The 21,571-nt window shown below is 34.4% G+C and overlaps 1 protein-coding gene across 1 annotated transcript in view; it reads left to right on the top strand.

Moving 5' to 3' along the window:
* Nucleotides 1-21,246, top strand: part of Asap (ArfGAP domain of ASAP) — a 225,499-nt gene extending 204,253 nt beyond the window's left edge. Inside the window, exons 10-18 of the mRNA XM_089650226.1 lie at nucleotides 2,265-2,445; nucleotides 2,768-3,049; nucleotides 4,514-4,633; nucleotides 8,040-8,226; nucleotides 8,993-9,121; nucleotides 9,916-10,073; nucleotides 10,762-10,788; nucleotides 13,475-13,681; nucleotides 15,931-21,246. Of these exons, the coding sequence (XP_089506352.1) occupies nucleotides 2,265-2,445; nucleotides 2,768-3,049; nucleotides 4,514-4,633; nucleotides 8,040-8,226; nucleotides 8,993-9,121; nucleotides 9,916-10,073; nucleotides 10,762-10,788; nucleotides 13,475-13,681; nucleotides 15,931-16,131 (1,492 nt within the window). The 3' untranslated portion in view covers nucleotides 16,132-21,246. The remainder of the gene's footprint in view (nucleotides 1-2,264; nucleotides 2,446-2,767; nucleotides 3,050-4,513; nucleotides 4,634-8,039; nucleotides 8,227-8,992; nucleotides 9,122-9,915; nucleotides 10,074-10,761; nucleotides 10,789-13,474; nucleotides 13,682-15,930) is intronic.
* The last annotated feature ends 325 nt before the right edge of the window (nucleotides 21,247-21,571 follow it).

The following is a 21,571-nucleotide window of genomic DNA, read 5'->3' as shown; positions in this document are numbered from 1 at the left end:
AAAACACTCATCTTATTTTTATTTATTTATATTCATTCTGTGTATATTATTATAAAAACCACTTTGGAAAAGGTAAACCTTCTGGAATTTTATTTATTTAATCTCTCCATATGGATACGTAGGCACATCGATGGGGGCAATTAATTAATTTCGAATTATGCGTTTTTTCGAATTATCGGGGTTCGAATAAACGGGGTTCTACTAACTGTAATCATTTCTCTGAGCTATTTTGGGGAAACTATTTATGGTAGATTACATACTTTTTTTTTTTAATCAACATATAAACACATTATTTTTGTCCGGTCGGTGGCCGAGTTGACATCGCGCTTGGGTCTCACTCGGGCGTAGTGTGTTCAATTCCTCGGCTGGCTAAGTCCTCCATCACAACACAAGCAACATTTTCAGCTTACTGTGGTGGTAGTAGGAGATTTTCAAATATTGTCAGGTTATTCGTAACCCGGGAATGTTTGTCATTCTTTTAAAAAAAAAAAAAAAATTATCTGGTTAGATGGTATAATTTTTAAAAGTATCATTTTGAAAAAAAACTAGAATGCGCTGGCGGACGGCGACAATTTTGCATTGGCATTCCAAGAGTTAATGACACCTAATATGGATTTTAGTAATTGTATAAAGGTAGATTTATACCCGGTGGCAATCTCTTTCTGACAACCTTGTTTAACAATTGTAATAAAATGATTTAGCCCGTTTTTCTAACCATTTATTTATAACACCTTAATTTGATAACAGGTTTTTATTATGATTTATTGTTACTTTATCTTTTACGAGTGTCCACGATAAAACATGCATTACCGCTCTCCATTAGTTGGGATAGATTATAAATAAATAAATTTCAGTCATCAAAAAATGACACAACCTGTATGAAAAACATACCCAAAAATGATTGATGGGTTCGTAAATAATTTTTGCCTAAATTGTGATAATTATATCTTATGGTTTCTGAATTATTACAATCTAATATTTCATTTCCCTGGACTAGGGCTTTAAATGGGCCCAATAGGCTAGGTCATTGAATTTTGCAAGAAATATTAATATAGGGCAAATGATAAAGTTTGTTTAATTTTTAATGTTGAAAATAGATTTTTCTTTAAAACCTTAATACGACAAAGTTAGGAAGTGAAGAGCAACCAAAACTGTTTGTTGACACCCTTTATACACAGTTAATACTTATACGAAGTCAATAATTATAACTAACTAACTAACCATCACGCCGTTTTACCGCAGGAGTAGGCAGAGAGGACGGACCGCCAAACTATACAGTTTAATATTTATAATATAATATATTTATAATATATTTATAATATATTTAATATATATAATATAATATATATATATATATATAATATAACATAACTGAACTGCCTCTGTAACAAAATTTTGTATTTGTTTAGAGATAAATTTAAAATGTCCACTAACTCTGTATTATTATTTTATTATAATTATTTTTAATTATATATTTTATTTTGCAACTTATTATTCCGTAAAAGAATTATAAAGTTTTTTTAATCTTAGACTCAGACCTCTGGCAGAAAAAGAGCATCAGTCTTAACTATTCTTCAAAAATTTTCACTGTGTCACTTGTATCGAACGCGTATAGGAGAAAATGATATGATGACATTTAATAATAATTATAATGTTTCAAAGTATCTGTCAAAATAAAATTATACTACCAACCATGTAAAAGCCCTCTGGGCGTTAAATAAATAAATAAATAACTAAATAATATTTGGATGATTTGTATAGCGCCGTTTTTTTGCAAAATCACCTCAAGGGCGCTGTACGATAGTAATCAAATTTGAATTTACGTAAATATCATGCCACCGTATTCCATATACCATATTCTACAAGCCATAACCTGCACCTTGAGGATACTGCATCGCCGATGTCTCAAACCAAAGTCTCCTATTTGAAATATTTACAAGTGTTTCATTTAGTAGTAAATTCAGTTCCTTGCCCATTAGTAAATTCAATTTCAGTCCAGATTGCTACCGACCCACGCTTGGGATAGCTACTTTAGATGAATTGCTGGCAACTCGGGCATTTATTACTTTAATTTTGTCTTTGTACATGTTAAGTTATCTGCCTTATTAGACAGTGGGTGTTCTAACCATAGAACCATACGGTTTGTTCGTACCACGGTGGCAGTCGGCAAGCTTCCATGCCATATGTGACTGGTTTCTGATTCTAACTGGTTGAATGGTTCTAACGTTTCAAAATTTAAAATAATAGTTTTGGTTTTATTCTAGGGAAGAACGTCTGCAGTTCATACGCAGCAAGTATGTAGAGCGCCGATGGGTGCTGCGGACGTGCGCCAACCCTGAGGAGAGGTCCGGCGAGGTGGAGCATGCCGTCAACAATGGGGAGTTGCTACAGCTGCTGCAGGGCATGGGTGAGGGTGCTGACTTGCAGGCCATCATGCCCAGCTCCGTGAGTAGACCAACATAAAAATAAAGAGGAAAACAATCGAGCATCTGAATGCAATAACAGCTTATGGTGAAAATTGTAGTTTTGGTTAAAGCATGTTAAAAATGATTTAAATGCATAATATTTACTTGTAACTAGTATTCAAACTTTTGAGTTTAGCTCTGTCTCTGTAAAACCTACAAAGATAAAGAAGGGATTAGAGATACTAAAAAGACGATGGGAGCAAAAACAGCTTGTGCGCGTTTTACTTGTTTTTTATCCAGCTCATCAAATGAACATTAAAATGTGACCTTTCATTTTATAAATTTGTTTTTTAAATCTCCAGGACTGCAACGAGACGGCCCTCCACCTGGCGGTGGTGCGCGAGATGGGCGACGGGTCCCGCCTGCCCCTAGTGGACCTGCTCCTCCAGAATGGGGGTCCCGGACTGTTGGAGAAGGCCACTTCGGCGGGGCTCACGGCCGCCCACCTGTGCGCTCTGGCAGACCGGCCGGAGCCCCTCAGGCTACTACTGCGCGCGGGGGCCAGCACGGCTGCCAGGGATCAAAGGGGGCATACCCCTTTGCAGATTGCTCAGCAGATGGGGCATCGGGTGTGCCAGGAGCTGGTAACTAACTTCTTGTTTATTTATTATATGATTGGTTCCATGAAAAAAAAGAACATTAAAGGAAAGTTAAAAAAAAGAACAAACAACAAAACCTAATCCAACCTCACCTACCCTCTAAACTCGAAACTAACCTAACATATTATTTTTATCATTTTATGTTTTTCCGGTTAGCAATATGATTATGTATATTTTTGTTTGGTTTCTCACAATTCAAAATCACACCTTTTATGTAAAGTTCTTCAGGTATTGGAGAGCTGCGCTAGATTCCGTGAAGTATTCATTCAAAGTTTACGCTTCTTCAAACATTTCTTTTGTTTATAATCTCTTAAAAGTAAAACAGCCTAATTTGAAAACTGCATATGTATTTGACTTTCTCACATGATTTTTGAAGTGACTTCAGGTCCCTTGAAAAACTTTATGACCTGGCTTTACTGTATGTATTTATTCTACCGCAACAATATAAATAGCTCATGACGTACTGCAGTCTTTTGGCAAACCAGTTCATTCCCACAGCTTCAATGTGGATTTCATAGGAGACTACATCGTCTGATATTTAAGCCCATGTTAACATTGTTAAATCCCATTTAATTTCCAGTTCCATTGCTTTTATAAATTATTATATTTTAATTATAAAACACAAGGATGCTTCGGTCACAAGCTGTTCATTGTAGTCAGAGATGTGTAAAATGGGTACCCAAAACCATTTGAAATGCAAAATGGAAATGGGTCAAAACTTTTCCATTTGAAAATGCAAAATGCAAAATGGTTTTTAGAAAAGCATTTCAAATGCAAAATACCTATTTTCAAAATGCATTGAAAATGCAAAATGGTTTCTCAGGTCAAACAATTAAAATAATTTTAGAATTTTTAAACAATTTTGTCATTTAACAATGGACATCAATGTAGAACATATTACATGATGGTAAATCCAAAAACACCACGACTACAGATTATGAAACCACAAAAAATTTGCGCGGGACTAATGTTGCCAACGTAAAAACATAGAAACTGCTATCTAACATTTAATATTACAGCGTCATGGCCATGTTCAGTATTTTTTGTAATGGTATCACTCAATTGCCAGGGCTCCTACCAGGGAGCAACTTGACAAATGTAAATTATCTCTCATAGCGAGGTTGAGGACCGACTGATATTTGGGGCTTATTAAAAAAAGATGAGTGGAGAAAGTAGGAAGAATGTTGCAAAAAGCATTTAAAATGGAAAATGCATTGAGAAAAGCATTTAAAATGAAAAATGCAAAATGGTTTTTAGAAAAGCATTTAAAATGCAAAATGGAAAATACCTATTTTGCATTTTGCATTTCCATTTGAAATGGATTTATTTTAAGTAAAGCACATCTCTGATTGTAGTGTTAGAAAAGGCTGAAGAGACATCTATTGACATTGTTATTATATACCTTTAAAAATAAACAAACATTGTGAAAATAATATTTTTTGATTACAGTTGGAGTGCGCTGATAAGAGAGAGAAAAGCATGTTTGAAAATATCAATGTAGATTGGAACTTGTCACATGATGATGGCTCTACAGATTTATCAGACGATGACACAGTCATCGATGAAAGGGTGAGATTATTACATATCTATCTTATAACTTAATACCTGGTCTAGTGTAGATCAGCGATTCTCAATGTGGGATTTACGAATATAAGATGCTAAACGAAATGCAGAATTTGAAAAAGGGTTGGAACAAGTGGTGGCACTTGCTCCATACACAATATCTATGTTGGTAGACAATTGAAAAATATTTTAATACTTTCAACGTACAATATACTTGTACAGGTTAATATACAATATAATTTCATTTGTGAGTATGTCCGTCTGTCCATATGTGCAAGAACTTTTCGAAATTGACACTTATGGATGTTTAGAGGAAATTATCAAAATCTAACCAAGTTGGCCTCCGTGGTCGAGGAGTAAGTCTCTAGACCAGCGATTCTTAACCTCGGGTCGCGACCCAAATTTGGGTCGCGAGAGGTTTTGGGTTGGGTCGCGGAAATCGCGTATTGATATCCCGATCGATGTCACTAAACTAGTATAGTCACAATTATTACTACTCTCAGAACAAGGACATCTATTGTTCACAATCGCGACATGTTAGTTCTGTTTTAAGAGTTTCACAAGTTTCGGCGGAAGGGCGCGGGGCGCAAAGCGAGGAGTGCGCGCCATCGCCACCGCTCGGCTCACGCAGTCGGCATCGCTCGGTTCGGCACGGTCACCACCCGCGCCGCCCGCCGCACCGCGCTGGTCGGTCGGTCTCGTCTCATCTCGGTCAGTTTGCTAGCGAGTTTGTTTACGATTGCACGCTCGTTCTCATACTGTTTTACGTGAATAACGTTTATACTTGACTACAATACACTCTTTGTTGACAACTACAAAGTGCTACAAAATTGTGATAATCAATTGTGGAAGATTAAAAGTGCAACTCGCGATTGCTGTTATCGAAAGAAGGTAAAATATTTTTTTCCAATAAATGACATTGTTAGCCTACAATTCGCCGATGAACGAATAGAATAGTATATTTCTATAATTTGTCGTTTTGTTTCAGTAAGTCTTTCGAATTGTGGACAGTCATGGCGAAACGGATGTTAACATACAAGCAAGAATTTTTAGCCTTAGGATTTATTGAAATAAAAGATCGCTCTGGTGTGCCACGTCCACAATGCGTGGTTTGTACGCAACTTCTTTCAAATGAATCGCTAAAAATAAACAAATTGAAGAGACATCTCGAAAAAGTCCATCCAACGTACGCAAATAAACCGCTTGCTTTTTGGAAAGAAAAAGAAACACAAACAAAGCGCATGAGACTTGATGCACCATCAAGTTCAGCAACAGTTTCGTTAGAAAAAACTACCTACGCTTCTTTCGAAGTAGCTTTAAAAGTAGCTCAATGTAAAAAACCCCATAGTATTGCTGAGCAGTTGATTAAACCAGCTGCAATAGCCATGGCAAGAACTGTCTGTGGAGATGAAATTGCGAAGAAGCTGGAAATGGTGCCAATTTCAAACGATACTGTGAAAAAGAGAATAGATTTAATGTCATCAGATATTTTAGAACAATTAATAACGGATCTCAAAAAAGCCATCAAATTTTCAATTCAAATCGACGAATCAGTTGATATTGAAGATTTCCCACAGCTGTTGGTGTACGTAAGATACAGAACTCCACAAAATTTCAATGAAGAGTTCCTGCTTTGTGAAAAGCTCTCTGAAACTACAACTGGGGCTGATATATTTCTTTTAATAGACAAGTTCTTTGTGGAACACCAATTACTGTGGGACAATTGTCTCGCAGTCTGTACAGATGGAGCACCGGCAATGATAGGGAGTCGCATCGGGTTTTGTGCCAAAGTCAAGGAACGAAATCCAGAGGTTGTTTTAATACACTGCTTTTTACATCGAGAAAACTTGGCTACACGTGATATGCAGCCAGATCTACATCAGGTGTTACAGGACGTAATACAAATTATAAATTTCATAAAGGCACGCGCTATGAACTCTCGGATATTTCGACTGATGTGCGAAGAAATGGGTTCAGAACACCAGAATTTATTATACCATTCGGATATTCGCTGGCTATCCCGCGGAAAGATTCTAGCTAGAGTTCTTTCTCTTAAAACAGAAATAGAAATATTTTTGACAGATAAAAGACACGAATGTGCTGATCGCTTCAGTGACAACAAATGGATGGCTAAATTGGCATATTTGGGTGATATTTTCCACCACTTGAATCAGTTGAACACAGAAATGCATGGTCAAAATCGCACTGTAGTAGACATTTATGAAAAAATTACTGTTTTTAAAAACAAAACAAAACTTTGGCAAAATAAAATTGCTCAATGTCAATTATCGTGAAATACAGTTGGGTAAGAAATCCATTTGAAGTAGATGTAATGGGCGTTGAAAACGATTCAGCTGGATTACAAGAAGAATTGCTCGAAATGCAAGGTGATGCACTTTTAAAAGAGAGATTTGCCAGAACGAGTCTCACAAAATTTTGGGCACAATTATCTGGGAAGCCTGTTCTGAGCAATGAAGCTGAAAAAGCCGTGCTACCTTTCCCAACTACTTATTTATGTGAAGCAGGATTTTCATGCCTTGCTGTTATGAAGAATAAGTACAGGAATAGGTTGGATCCTCAGCATGACATGCGGTGTGCACTTTCTATAAACATAACTCCACGTATACATGATCTTTGTTCAAAAATACAACACCAGGGTAGTCACTGATTATTTTGCTGTAAATTTTTTAACTGTTTTAATGCTGGTCTGATTTTAATACAGAACATTTAAATAAATTTGTTTATTTCTAATTTTACCAATACATCGTATAAATTTTATAGTATAAAATTACATAACCTGTCAATGGAAAAAAAATAAAAAATTAGATTAGGGTCGCGTACTTCAAATATATTCGTACCTTGGGTCGCCAGCCAAAAAGGTTAAGAACCACTGCTCTAGACTAGTAAGCTGGAAGTCGCAGGTTCGAATCCCGGTGTGCGCAAGTAAATTTTATTTGATTAATTAAAAAAATAACTTATCAAAAATAATATATAGTGTATTTGCGGCATGTTCCAGAGTGAAAGATATTCTCTGTATCGTCCTGGTGTAACACCACCATTCAGAATTGAAACGTTGCTTGAAATGGCTTTGGCCGTGTTTAGTACCAGATCTGAATAGCCAGGTACTTCCTCTTCCTTTCTCCCCCCCATCTTCTTCCCCTCTCCGCTACCTTCAGCGTTACAACATGACCCAATTTGGGATGCTATAGTCTCACTGGTTCCAGACAGTTGGGAGCAGTTGGGACTCTTGTGTGGTATTCGCATTTCAAATTCAGATAAACGATTTAATAGGTACCTATCTATAGTGTATTTTATATGGCTTTCTTTTGCAGGTAATTCTTAAAAGAGGAACTTTGGAAGTCAAATTGCATTCATTGACAAAACATAACCTAAATTGTATTGAAAATTGTAGCATAACGGCAGTGTGACCCCCGAAAAGAAGAGTCGTTCCCGGCCGCCTTCGTACGCCGGGGGCGGGGGAGGTGGGGGTGGTGGAGACTCCCCTCTCACCCTGCGCTCCCGATCCTCCACCTGCGACTCCCTGCACGCCCCCCACCTCCCACCCGCATCCAACACTCTGCCCAGGAAGCCTATTATGTGTAAGTACAACTAATTATTATATTAATTGTCCAAACAACGTTAATACATATAATATTTACGTATTAGCAAAACACGCAAAATAATTAAATTGTTGCTACTGGGATTCAAACTCAGAATCTATACTTACCACTACGCTTACTGTTACAACTTTGCTCTCAATGAGAGGCATTCATCTCAATATTGTAAGCAATGTTTCAAAACCAAACTAAATCGCTAATTGATGATGTCTGGAAACTAACGTATTGAAAACAGGTACGTTGGCAAAATTTTTATCTAAATTTGATTTTTTCTCAATACAGGTACTCCTCACTTAACAACCTATTTGATTGAGGACTACGCAGACTTACAACCAGTTCTCCAGCGTGGATGCACTGAACTGGTCGAATTTTCTGTAGCTATCTCTAAACCGACTATGTTTAAGAATATAATAAAATGATAATTAAAAACTCACTTAATAATTACGCCTGTTGATTCGATAATCAGCTGAAGTCCAACCGTTTTTGCTGATTGTATTTTTACGTTGTGTAATAATTCGTTTTGCTTATTCCTATTCAGTATAAACAAAAACAATTAAGCTCCTCCCTTATCAACCAATTGCTTAACGACCTAGTTGTAGGAACGAAACTCTGTTGTTGAGGGAGAAGTACCTGTAGTCTTAAAACTAAAGCTAAGGGTGTGGATGAAGGTGTTACGAGGTACAAAAAAAATTCATTGTCAAAACTACATGCGGAATGATGTAATGGAGACTGTACATGGTTTTTGCAGGTAATGTTGGCAGCCTGAAGAAGCGAGCGGCGCCACTGCCCCCCGGGGGCTCCTTGTACCCCATGCACCATAACACCCTTGGCCACGTGAGGTCCACGCCCTCGCCCAACAGCGACCGCAACTCTATCGGTAATTCGCACATTGTTTTTTCAGTCTCTTAAAGACTGAAATTTAAAAAATGGGCACAATTTTTTCCACATATTTGTAAAGTATTCTCACATAAGGGTGAGTATAAACAGGACAAAATTTCCACGAGCCGAACCACGAATTACGGGAAAGGAACAAAGCAACCGCAATTGGTGTTTTGCACCATTTGTGGTTGCTTCTTTCCTGTCCCATAAATCGCGGCTCGGCTTGGGGAAATTTTGTCCCCTTTATACGTAGCATAATAAGTTTTTCTTAACCTTATTAGAGTTTCATATATTATTTTATGTGCAGTGGGAATTGTATCGTCAACCGCTTGGGCGTCGTTGTGTGGCAGGTTAAGGGAGGGGTTAATGTCGTGTTTGAAAACCGGTGATGGCAAATTAAATTGAATTTAATTTAAATAGGTTATTTCGCATAATTTAAAGAACATATGACATGGAATATTTGCTCCTCATTCGAGAGTTGTAGATACTCTCAGTATTGCCCAGGAAAGAGACCGGTTTTCAGAATTGAAATTTTGCTTGAAATGGTTTTAGCCATGTTTTGCGGCTAAATCTGAATAGCCAAGTGCTACCCAACCTTCCTCCTCCCTACTTTCTTCAGCCTCTCAACTTTCCTCAAATGGGGATAATAATAATAATAATAATAATATTGGACAATTTTTATAGCGCCGCTTTTGTGAGTTATCACCTCAGGGGCGCTTGCTATAATCCCACTAATTTCTTCTCCAACTCTCTTAATATGTACCTTTTTACTAATTTATTGTTGATTTTCAGGTGGTGGTGGAGGCAAGGCCCGCCCCCAGCAGCCGCCCCCCACGCCCCCCCTGCTGGCCCCCGGCGGGCCCCACTCCGTCCCGGGGACCCCCCTGCACAATGGGACCTCCAACCATCACCATCACAATCTGGAGGACCCCACACCACCACCCAGAAAGGTAATATTATATTGCCTCATACACTTTTAGCAATACCATGTTAATTTAATGGGTTACCATATTTATTTGTCAACCTATTTTCAAAGGAGTTTAGAATATCTAGATTGATGTAATTAAAATGCCTTTCAATCTTTATTTAATTTCTTATTCAATTAATTTTAATCTCTATATCTAAATGTAAATGTGCTTACTTGTATTTGTCTATAGAGATATTCCGTAGTAATTTTAACCACATACTGTAAAACTCCCTAATAAGGTTCCTGCGTAAAAAACGTTTTAACAATGAAGTGTTGTATTTTTCTGTAGAGGTATTCCGTAGTAATTTGAACTACATACTGTAAAACTCCCTTATAAAGTTCCTGCGTAAAAAACGTTTTTACAATAAATTGTCGTTTTTATTGTCCTAATAAATATTCTAATTGAACTCATTACACTAACCATTGCTGAAAAACCTTATAAGAGAGATTCATTGTAAATCGTTACCCTGAAACCTTATTAAATTCCAGATGATTTCAAAATAATTTAGTGAAAACAAACACGTAATTTCACGACACTTTCATTACAGCCCTGATCCGATTTGATGACCACGATAACAGTTGGTTGAACCCTATATCTATTTGATTATTTTTAAATACATAGTTATAAATATATGTATTGATAAATAAATGTGTTTTTTTGCCTTTGCCAGAAAAAAAATAGAGCAAATCAACTTTATGTGACGCAGAAGAACGAAACAAGGGTAAATTAAATTTTGCTGGCGGCCTTAAATAGTTACTGAGCTTTACGCCCACTTTATATTATGTATGTCTTATCCTTGATTATATTATTTGGCATGGCTTTTGTTTCTCATTTTGTCTCCACAAACCCATGCAGCCAATTTATTGTCCGTCTCTACCGCAATTTACAATACATTTTCCCCGCAAGAGGTCGATATTTGGACTGAATGATTTATTCGCAATCGTTTTATGGCAGCCAAATGTTGACTTTGGATCTTTTTAAGTTTATTTCATCACTCGTCACTCTAATATTTCTCATTCAAATTGTACATACCTAATAATATTTTTAATAAATATGCATATGATGATGGCACCCTATTTTTGATATGAAAATTAGTAAAGAAAAAGATGTTGAAGTAGGTAATAAATATTTATCCCCTCAGGCCTCTGGCATATTGAACGTTATATTTCTTAAAGATGGAAAATTTGTGTGTATTTCCGCTTTTCAATAAAATCCAAATACATGGAATATTTCAGAATGTATCCAAAAACTAAACACTGATTGAAATTTTACTATCAGAAATAAACATTTTGAATGCAAACATAAAAAAAATTTAAAAATGGCTCATCTTATGTTTTTTTGTCTAAACACTGAACTAAAATTACTGATAACGAAAAAAGAAATACACATTTTATTAGACAAATGTATTATAAACATTATTGCGACCTCACTTTTTTGTTGTTTCATATGAAAATAATTGATAAAAAATTTCATAATTATTTCTCTAATTGTGGTCTGAACCTTCGGTTTCATAGAGGTGAACATTTTAATTCTTCTGTGGTTAACTTCTTGATTTGAATAAAAATGTGGAGTTTCAAACCCGAACAAATTAGCTTGAGGGCTTAAATAATGATTTTTACAACAAACTTTTTTTTTGCTGTTGTCTTATGCATTTTTAACTAAACACAATACATATTATATAATATCTCATGTGTCATTTTTGTGCAACAGGTACCTATTCCTATACCTATTATAAAACTAAATATTTTATGAAGGAAATCAACGCAATATTTTGATTTTGCCCGCATTATTTTGAACCTCTTTTGATGATTTGTGTTTTGACTACATAAATATTTAATATCTATATAAATAGATGCACAATCCTTTAAACAGTGGATACATTTCTTGTCAATGTGCCCTTGTCTTGGCATATTCCCATTTTAAAAATTTATTCATTTTAATCAAGCTTAAATTTATTATAATCTTATACTTTGTCTATTAAATTCACCAACAGTGTTTAATGTTTCATTCCAACTAAACAGATAACAAGAATTATTGTTTTTTCTTAACCAACTAACTTCAAGATTTTGGTTTGTGACTTTCTTTCTTAGGTTTATTCAATAATAAGTATTATCTATTACAAAATGCACTTATGTCATATTTTTCTGTGAATATTTATGTAAATCATTCGATTGTGTAAAGGCCTCTTTTAAAACTTCAATAAAACCTAGTGCATGAATCATTTTATTGTTTGTACATAGACATTGAAAATATAAATTCATTTTAGATAGCCAGCAATATCATTTGATTTTCAAACTAGATAAAAAAAATAGGCATAGATTTTTCACGGCCAAAAGTATTATCATGATTAAATTGCACTTCCTCCTCCTTTATCCAACATTTCTGACATCCTTACAGCGTCCGTCATCGGGACAGATGTTGTTGGCTAAAGGAGGAGAAAGGGCCACATGGCATAATATCCCAAAAATCAATCACGATAATTAGATAAGAATATTTAATTCCTTTTCCTATAACTCTAGAAATACATAATAAACTCATTGCTTAACACCCAGGGGTTATTTGATAAATTTTTGAAAAATAGTGTGAGCTAACAATAAAATTACATTTCTTACATAAATTTATTGGAATTTATTTTCCTTTTCCATTCAAATCGCCCAATAATCGTAAAAAATCCATATACACGGTGTCCGGAAACTCGTAGTACAAGCGGGAAACTGGAGAATCTACACCACATGGGGAACCCAAAAAAACATAAAGTTTTTTGATTTGAGCATTTTCAAAAAAAAAAAAAAAAAAACAAAAAAAAAATATTTTTCGGCTATTTTAGGGTTAAAGTTTTTTCTGGTGTTTAGGGTTGAATAACAGATGTTTTAACCCTGCAGAGCAGAAATATTTTATGATTACACCGGGTTAAATGAAGGGTGATTTCAAAATAATGCTTCAAATCCGAGTTTCTTCATTTGTTTTACTTTCAAATAGTTTTAATTAGTTGAGTACTTTGATCTTCAGTAATAATTTATAAGAATTTGATTAAAAATAAAAAAAAAAAAATAAAAATCAACTTCAAACTCGATTTACTCGATAACGAAAGCTCAAATAAAAAAAAAATATACTACAAAATCGACTCCAAATGTGATGTAGATTCACCAGTTTCCCGCTTGTACTACGAGTTTCCGGACACCCTGTATATGTCTTACTATATTCATCAAGATTGCAGTAATTTTTTTTTTTCATAAATAATTGTTCAAAATCATTTCTTTTAACAAATTACTTTAGTAGGCCAATTTTTTTATGTTAAAATATAATATATAATCTTATGTTCGCTCTTTATCTTATTATAGTGTTAGAGTAGTGTTACTCTATGTAAGCCGTCTCCTTTACAGCGTTCTCATTGTGTTTTCCCATGTGTCCAGGATTGTTCTAGTCAAGACTCATCGCTGGAGCTGTGCGAACTGTCGGACGGCGGACCTGAGGATTCGCGCCGGCACTCGGCCGGGTACGACTCCGACCCGCGGCTGGCCGAGAATCGGCTCGATGTGTCCGACATCTCCAGCCTCCATTCGAGGTCGCCCAGCGCCTCCATCAGTATGGTACGTCACTTATGTATTGCTTCATAGAGCTTTCACATCAACGAAATATTGAATTCCGTTAAGTCTAAACTTTAACTTATGATGATTACATGAGTTGGCCACTTTTAATGTATGGTAGTGACCGAATGCTAGTGAGATTCATGAGGCACACATGTGGTAAAACAAAGTATGACCATGTTAAAAATGAGAATATTCAGAATGAAAGTAAGTAAGTCTGATGTAAGCGTAACAAGTAATAAGATTAATAATAATACTTAAATGGATTACATATTTCTATCTCACCTTTTTTACAGAAAATCACCTCAATGAAGCTTAAGAAAGGGAAGCTTAGATGGTTTGGGAGTGTAGAGCAAATTAATTAAGACATGAATGTCAGGAGAATATATGATGCGAATTTAAATGGTAGAAGAAAAAAAACACCCGGAGGAAGACATGGCATGATCAAGTGAATCAAATGCTTGGGTCGGGCCATATCGAGATTTCGAATAACATACGGATTTGTATGAGAAGATGTATGAATGTGAATGAAGCAAGGAGTTTTTATGTGTTAAAGTCTGGTTGTTTGGCGGTCCATCCTCTCTGCCTACCCCTGTGTATTATATTAACCCTTTCAGACCTGAATTAAAATTGGCAGTGGTAGAACGTATTTGGTGTTTGATAATAAATCTTTTATATGAAAACTTGTGTTTTTTTTTCTCAATAGTCTAGCAGAGGTTCCCAAATTGGACCCCCGGGGATCGATATCGGCATGCTGGGGGTCTATGTCAGCGAGAAAAAAATTTGGGGGTCCACGAGATTCATACATACGAGCGGATCCCCATTTACCTCAAGTCAACATTTAGGAGTTTAGGAGACACAATAGACCTAACACAAATATAATAGACTGAGAAATTACTTATTTGATATTTGTATTTTTATATTTCGTAAACTTGTTAATTGAGGTATATAAATAGAGTCTACATTCCTTTTCTCGTCAGAATTAATATATTCAAGCAAAACATGGCACATTATTGGAAGCCAATTTTCCGCGAATTTTCCTAGTTCCCAACTTGTTTTTGAAAAACGTCCAGGGTAATAATGACGTTCGGCATTTAAATGCACTTCACACAGACTTCAAAACTAAGTTTGAGGACATTTTGACTATGGAAATGCAACATTGAAGAGTCGGATATCATGTGACAAGAAGAACTGACCGGTATAAGCACTTACAAAGAACTTAAGGGGCAGTTCTGTAGGGCTAGCTACAGAAAGAAATTCCCGTTGCTTATCCTGCTTCATTTTCATTTGGTGTAATACCTCTCAAGGGTGCTCCTGTATGCACAATGTAAAGACAGCAACTATACAGCCACCCGGTTGTTGGGCAGGCAAGAGAAGGGAATATTTTTACTAAAAAAATAAATGATTATCACATGGGACGTTAATAGTGTTTAGGAAAATTCAATATTCGGCAGGCAGGGGGTCTACGGAAAAAAAAAATTTGGCAAGTGGTCTATGGGGCAAAAAAGTTTGGGAACCTCTGGTCTAGAAGTTATTGCTAAATTCATTTGATAGAACATTAGCTCTCAGAGAGCGTTTTTCACATAAAATGACAAATAGTACACTGTATACAAAAAATATAACACATTTTAAAATTATTTAAAAATGCATAAAAATTAAACATGAAAAAAATACCTTCAAAACTTACATTTAATTTTTTTTTAAATAAAACATGGAAAAAATGACTTCAAAACTTTAATTTAAAAAAAATTGGGAAAAAAAAAATTCTTTATGTTTGAACACAAAAATCCCATTTCAAAATATAAAAATGCCTACCTGCTAAAGGAGTAGCTAAAATCCAATTAAAAAAATTCGCTGAAAGCCAATTGTGTCAGCAATTGAAAATCGAATTCCGCCAATTTATATCACTCTTGATAGGGAGGAGAAATTTTTTAAATCTTTGTATTTTCAAATATACAAATGGTCCAAATTAAGACTTATGCTAGTTCAAAAGGTGGTTGGTTATTATGTGTGCATATTTATGTATATAGTTATGTCACAAAAAAGTAAAGGATATTGGATAAACCATATACGAATAATCAAACAAGGTGAACAGATGTGGTCCGTTGAAGTTGAGTGCCGCGAATGCTTTTGTTTTTGGATCACAGCGTCTGATACGTTTTTTTGCTTACTTGTGCAACACTGTTCTAATCTATGAATCTACAAGTTTGTAATTACAATTATAAAATGTCAAATATTTTGAATTTGTTCAGGTTGGTCCGATAAAGAGGTGTCGCGCCCTCTACGACTGCCAGGCAGACAACGAGGACGAGCTGTCCTTCCGGGAGGGCGAGGTCATTGTAGTCCTCAACGACCGCACCGAGGATGACAACTGGATGGAGGGCACCGTAGAGGGCAACCCGCACCGCCGCGGCATGTTCCCCGTCTCCTTCGTGCACATGCTGCCCGACTGAACCCAACCTGAATCCAATCAACCAACCAACGGGTTCTGATGATTCAATCAAGCTGCAATGATTACCAATAGTTTAGTCCAGTATTATCTCAGCTAATTGTTTGTAGGGCCGAGAGAATAGAGGTCCTGATATTTGCTCTGCAACAGTGAAGTTTCGTGATTTTTCAAGCATAATTATAAAAAAAAAATTTGATGGATTGAAAAATTTGTCCTTATTAAACTTTTTGTATAGAAAAAGTTGAGTGATGGTGTTTATCAATGCAAAAAAATTAATTTGAAGAAATGTTGTCCTTGAAAATTGTAAAACAATCAAAGCACGTTTCTGCTACGCATGCATACGGAATAATATGCACAAATTTGATACTACCTGAGTAAAATACTCTCTCTGCATATCTTTTGCAAGTGTTGCATACAGACATACTATGTATATATCAATTTGTCGTGATAATTAATTTGTTAACTATAAGTTCACTCTTATAACGTAAAAGATTTTGCAGATAGAATATTTTACGTAGGGCAGGCTGATATACCATGCAAACACATTGGTGAAATTATAACTCAGAGTAGGCACTGTAGAGCTGTCATTTGAAAGATACCGATAAAGATAAATATGTGTGGTAGGAATGTATGTATCTGAAGTTGGTAATGGGCTCTTATGTTAGCCGCTATGCAAATTAATTTTAAACAAGGTCATAAATTATGTGCACCCTGGCGGATTTTTTTTTCTATTTTATTAATTCTGTTTCTCTGTATTCCTCGAGTCTTTAACACAAAGTCATAATAATATATTTTAAAGTGTATTTAAAAATACCTCTTCGTAATGACATCTATATTCTAGTTTTTTTTTAAATTTTATTGGTATATTATTTATTAAGATATTTATACATTATTATTGAACATATTACTTATTCAAACAAGATGTTTTAGAACAAATAATGCAATATAGGTCCTTTGGTCTACATCTACGATCAAACCAGTGATAGACTTAATTTAGTTTAGTTCTTGTTAAATCACAATCTTCTTACCAATTGATTGAATATTATTTTATAAGGAAGCAACAAAGATCATGACATAATGAAGAATCATAATTTGTAAGAATTTCCTTTCGATTCTATTTCATAATCAGGAAATGAGGCCCCGCTGCAGGGCTGGTAAATACGAATAGTTTGTGCCATTCATATTTTCAAATAATCAAGTCACTAGAGCAGAAAGTATGTACATAAGTAGACTGTTAATGAGTTTGAACAAGTACCAAGTTCTATTGGTCAACCTATTAATCGCTTTTACAACATTGCCTTCCAATACAATGTCAAATGTTTAATTACTTATTAAATATTACCTATTGCGTCACATGCACAACTGTAATAGAATGAATTCTTCTTTCCGCACTAACCAATGATAAAAGTGACTTCTCAAGCTTGTTTAAAGATAGCACTATATTAGATTTAAATGTAACTAGAGAAACAGAAGTGTTATGTGTTAATTAACCAAGCGAGCTTGCTAAGTTAACACCATTAGTTTTCTTTCCATTTTATGATTTATGTATATTTTAACTAGGAATATATCTACAATGTGATATTTAACAAAATTAACTATGTCAAAGTTAATGCAGTTCTATCATTATTAACCTCACGGTGTGTTGTACATTTTTATAGATATTTTAATCTTTTTAAGTGTAAAGATATTTTTAATCACGCTAAAGTATTTAATAGGTGTAAGCCAATGTCGAAAGAACTCATTCAAAGGCCATTTTAAATAGATTATTATATGATGCTTTCGCATTAAAATGCCATTTAATTATATCTGTATTATTAATATTATAGAAATTATGTACATCCAAGTAAAGTTAGTTCATTTTCACCCAAGTTCTACGTTCAGTTCTTAATCTGCAATTGAAAGCTTTCAATGGGTCTTCCCCTAGTAAAGTTAGCACTCACATAACCCACAGGATCTATTGAGAATACTTACTAGACTCTTCACTATTGGCTCATGTCCATTGCTAGCGGATGTCTTTTTCATATACTTTAGGAAGGAAACATTACCAAATCTCACTTATCGGAAAAAACTCAAGATAAAAAAGAGTTTATTTTGGTATAATAGTTATTGGACTCGGAAATTAAATAAATTCATCTTTATTTTAAAATGAAATACCAATGATTTATCAGCAATAAAACAAGAAAATTTCACTATACATAATATTATGTATTTATGTATGTAATAATAATTGCTGCCATACTATTTATGATGTCAGATTAACATTTAATTGATAATATTATTGGTGTAATAGTGCAGATTGTTAGTGTTACAAATTAAAATTTAAAGGAAGTATTCTATCATTTCTAATCCACATTCTCACAATTTCATATACATTGATTTCTCAATGTATATAATGAAATGAAAATGAAATAATGTTTTAGTAATTGTCAACAGATCAATGCTCAATTTATTATTAATATATTTTCACCCACTCTAAACCTATTACTAGATTATGTCTTTGATTTTCTTCAAAGCTTTCATCACAATGTTAGTTCTTTCTTGAATAATTAGCTTTTTACCATCCCACGCATTATTCATCTATTTTTGTAACCAATTATTTTTTTTTATAATTAGTATTTTATTAAAAATGCATTGATTCTTAACCTTATCTACACGGTTGTCACATATTGATACATCGGCGGCTATCCCCGTATGCGGATGTCGCATATGTGATCTGTGAAGCACATATATTGTGTCAAAACGTGCCGCGTGATGGAACTTATTGTGTTGAGAAGGCCAAAGGAGTTTGAAAGGTTAAGATTTAATAGTGACATTAATTTGCTGCATTGAATCCAAAATAATTTGAGCAAACATCTAAAATATATTAAGGACGGGTTGTTTCACAGAATTTGAACAATTCATCAAAATTTTATTGGCCAGTTGCTTCACAAAACTGAAATCACACAGAACTTGAATAGAATCTTCACAGAACTTGAAAATCTAATTTGAAATTTGACAAATTGTTCAAATTCTGTGAAACAACCCGTATGTTTCCTTAGTCTCTATTATAGTTTGAAAATGTCTTAGTTAGACAAAAAAAATTATCACTATGTAAATAATACATGGAGAGAAAGAGATACAAATCTCTTTTTAATTTTACAAAAAATAATTTATTGCTCAACAGTTTTTTTATAATGCAGGATTTCCAGTTAATAGTCAGCCGCATAATACTGTCAATTTTTGTGGGACGGAAAGAATTGTGCAAATTTATAGGCATTTCGTCATCAGCACGCAGCCAGTTGAACTACGGGATCCCCATTTGGGGAATGTTGTGTGCCTGGTGGGAGATGAGAAGTCGAAGGGAACGAGGAATGTTGAGAAGTACATGCCTGGCTATGGAGATCTGGTCACTAATCATATTTAAAACCATTTTAATTAATGTTTTGATTCTGAGAAGTCGTCTCTCACTATGGCAACAAGAAGGAGCAAAATATACTATTTTATTTATTTTTCATGTATGAGATACACTTTACACACTGCATTTGTATACCGCGATTTCTGGATCTTCTGACTAAATCCTCTTGGCTCTTTACTCCTGCAGTCTTGGATATGGCGGCTTTTCTAATGATCAATATCAAACAGATGCAGAAGATTCTTTATATGCATTGTAGGCATACGTACACATGTATTGCATCTCTGTAAATAGTGTTAGAGGCCCAGCAGCAAAAAGAGTGTCAAACAGTAGATTATATAATTTATATCATAATCTTTTGCAATAAAAGTACACAATCTACTGTTTGACACTCTTGCAAGTAAACAGTGTTAGAAGCCCAGCAGCAAAAAGAGTGTCAAATAGTAGATTATGTACTTCATTTCATGATATTTTGCAATAAAGTACATAATCTACTGTTTGACACTCTTGGAAGTAAGCAGTGTTAGAGGCCCAGCCGCAAAAAGAGTGTCAAACAGTGTTAGAGGCCCAGCAGCAAAGAGATTGTCAAACAGTAGATTACGTACTTTATTGCATGATATTTTGCAATAAAGTACATAATCTACTGTTTGACACTCTTGGAAGTAAACAGTGTTAGAGGCCCGGCAGCAAAAAGAGTGTCAAACAGTATATTATGTACTTTATTGCATGATATTTTGAGTTTTAGTCGTTTGATGATATTTTATTACAAACACTAATTGATATGCCAAAGACGCTTAGCTAGTTTTTTTTTTACTTTGTATAAATGTTTAGATAGTAAGAACACATTTATAAATATATTTTTACAGTGTGCGATTCTTTTAAAAGTAACGGAAGATTTTAGAACTGGTTGATATTATCAAATTTCTATTTATTATTAAAGTAATGTGAATAGTGTGAAATATTTTTTTATTGTGGCGTTGTAAATATATATTTCAAATTTTTACCTATTTATTTTCAGTGTAAACACCTTGAATATGCTTTTTATTTTTATTTTAAAGTACAAAATGAAGGTGAATAGAGGTGTATTCGATGTTAGAGATTGTGTAGTAAGTTTGAAATGTTTCATTCTTGTTTTAATCTTCTCTTGTCATTGGCATGGCAACATCTGAGACTGGTAGGTTCCTTTATTCATCACAAAAGATATGTATATTAAAGATTGTGACTGCTAGATTAAATATTATTGTCAGAAAACATTCGCTTATCAAAAATATTCAAGCCATTCAGAAAGCTGTATTAATGATTTAGAACAAATTTTACTTTATTATTAATTATGCCTAATTATGTGCATTCCTCAAATATTGTAAAAAGTGTGATTTCGTCACATAGTAATAGTTTTTTCTTGCAACAGAATGTTGATGAACAAAATATCTAAAATTCCACACTTTGCTTTTTAAGATTATTGAAAAATTAACAATTAATGTAAGATCTCTTTGAAATTTCATTCTTCCTCTGCGATAACTCGATATATATTTGCTAGGTTTATTTGTCTCTCTTCAGAGTTAAAAATTTAGTGGTTGGGTTGAATTGAACTTCGATATAAAGAGAATGTATTCTACGGAGCGAGGCACAGAGTCAGTTAAGTATTAGTGGAGTTGTGAGGCAGGCGTATTCCAGTTCTGTTCGTTTGCGACAGCCAAATGTCAAATGTACTATGCTCTTGTAGATACCTGATACTATTATAGAATAAATAAATTATAAATACTTAATTCCCTGTCTAATATTTATTTGTATGCATTTCCAACATTCTTCCATTTGATTTTCAGTGATTCGACATGAATAATTCGTTCATGAATGAATTTAAAGAAGAGTAATGATAAAATCTGTTTTCTGAAGCAGCAAAACTCGCAAACTGCGAGCTCTGGCGTCGTCAAATTTGTACAAATTTTCTGTCTGGAATTTATATGTCATCAAAACTACTTTTAGCTCGCAACATCATTTCCATCATGAGGTATGGAGCTTCAGTAAATTCATTCAACTATAAAAACAAAGACAA

Source organism: Hesperophylax consimilis, chromosome 3 (genome assembly GCF_061612785.1).
Source record: "Hesperophylax consimilis isolate HC1 chromosome 3, BYU_Hcon_1.0, whole genome shotgun sequence".
NCBI classification, from domain to species: domain Eukaryota; kingdom Metazoa; phylum Arthropoda; class Insecta; order Trichoptera; family Limnephilidae; genus Hesperophylax; species Hesperophylax consimilis.
This window is presented reverse-complemented; position numbering and strand designations above follow the sequence as displayed.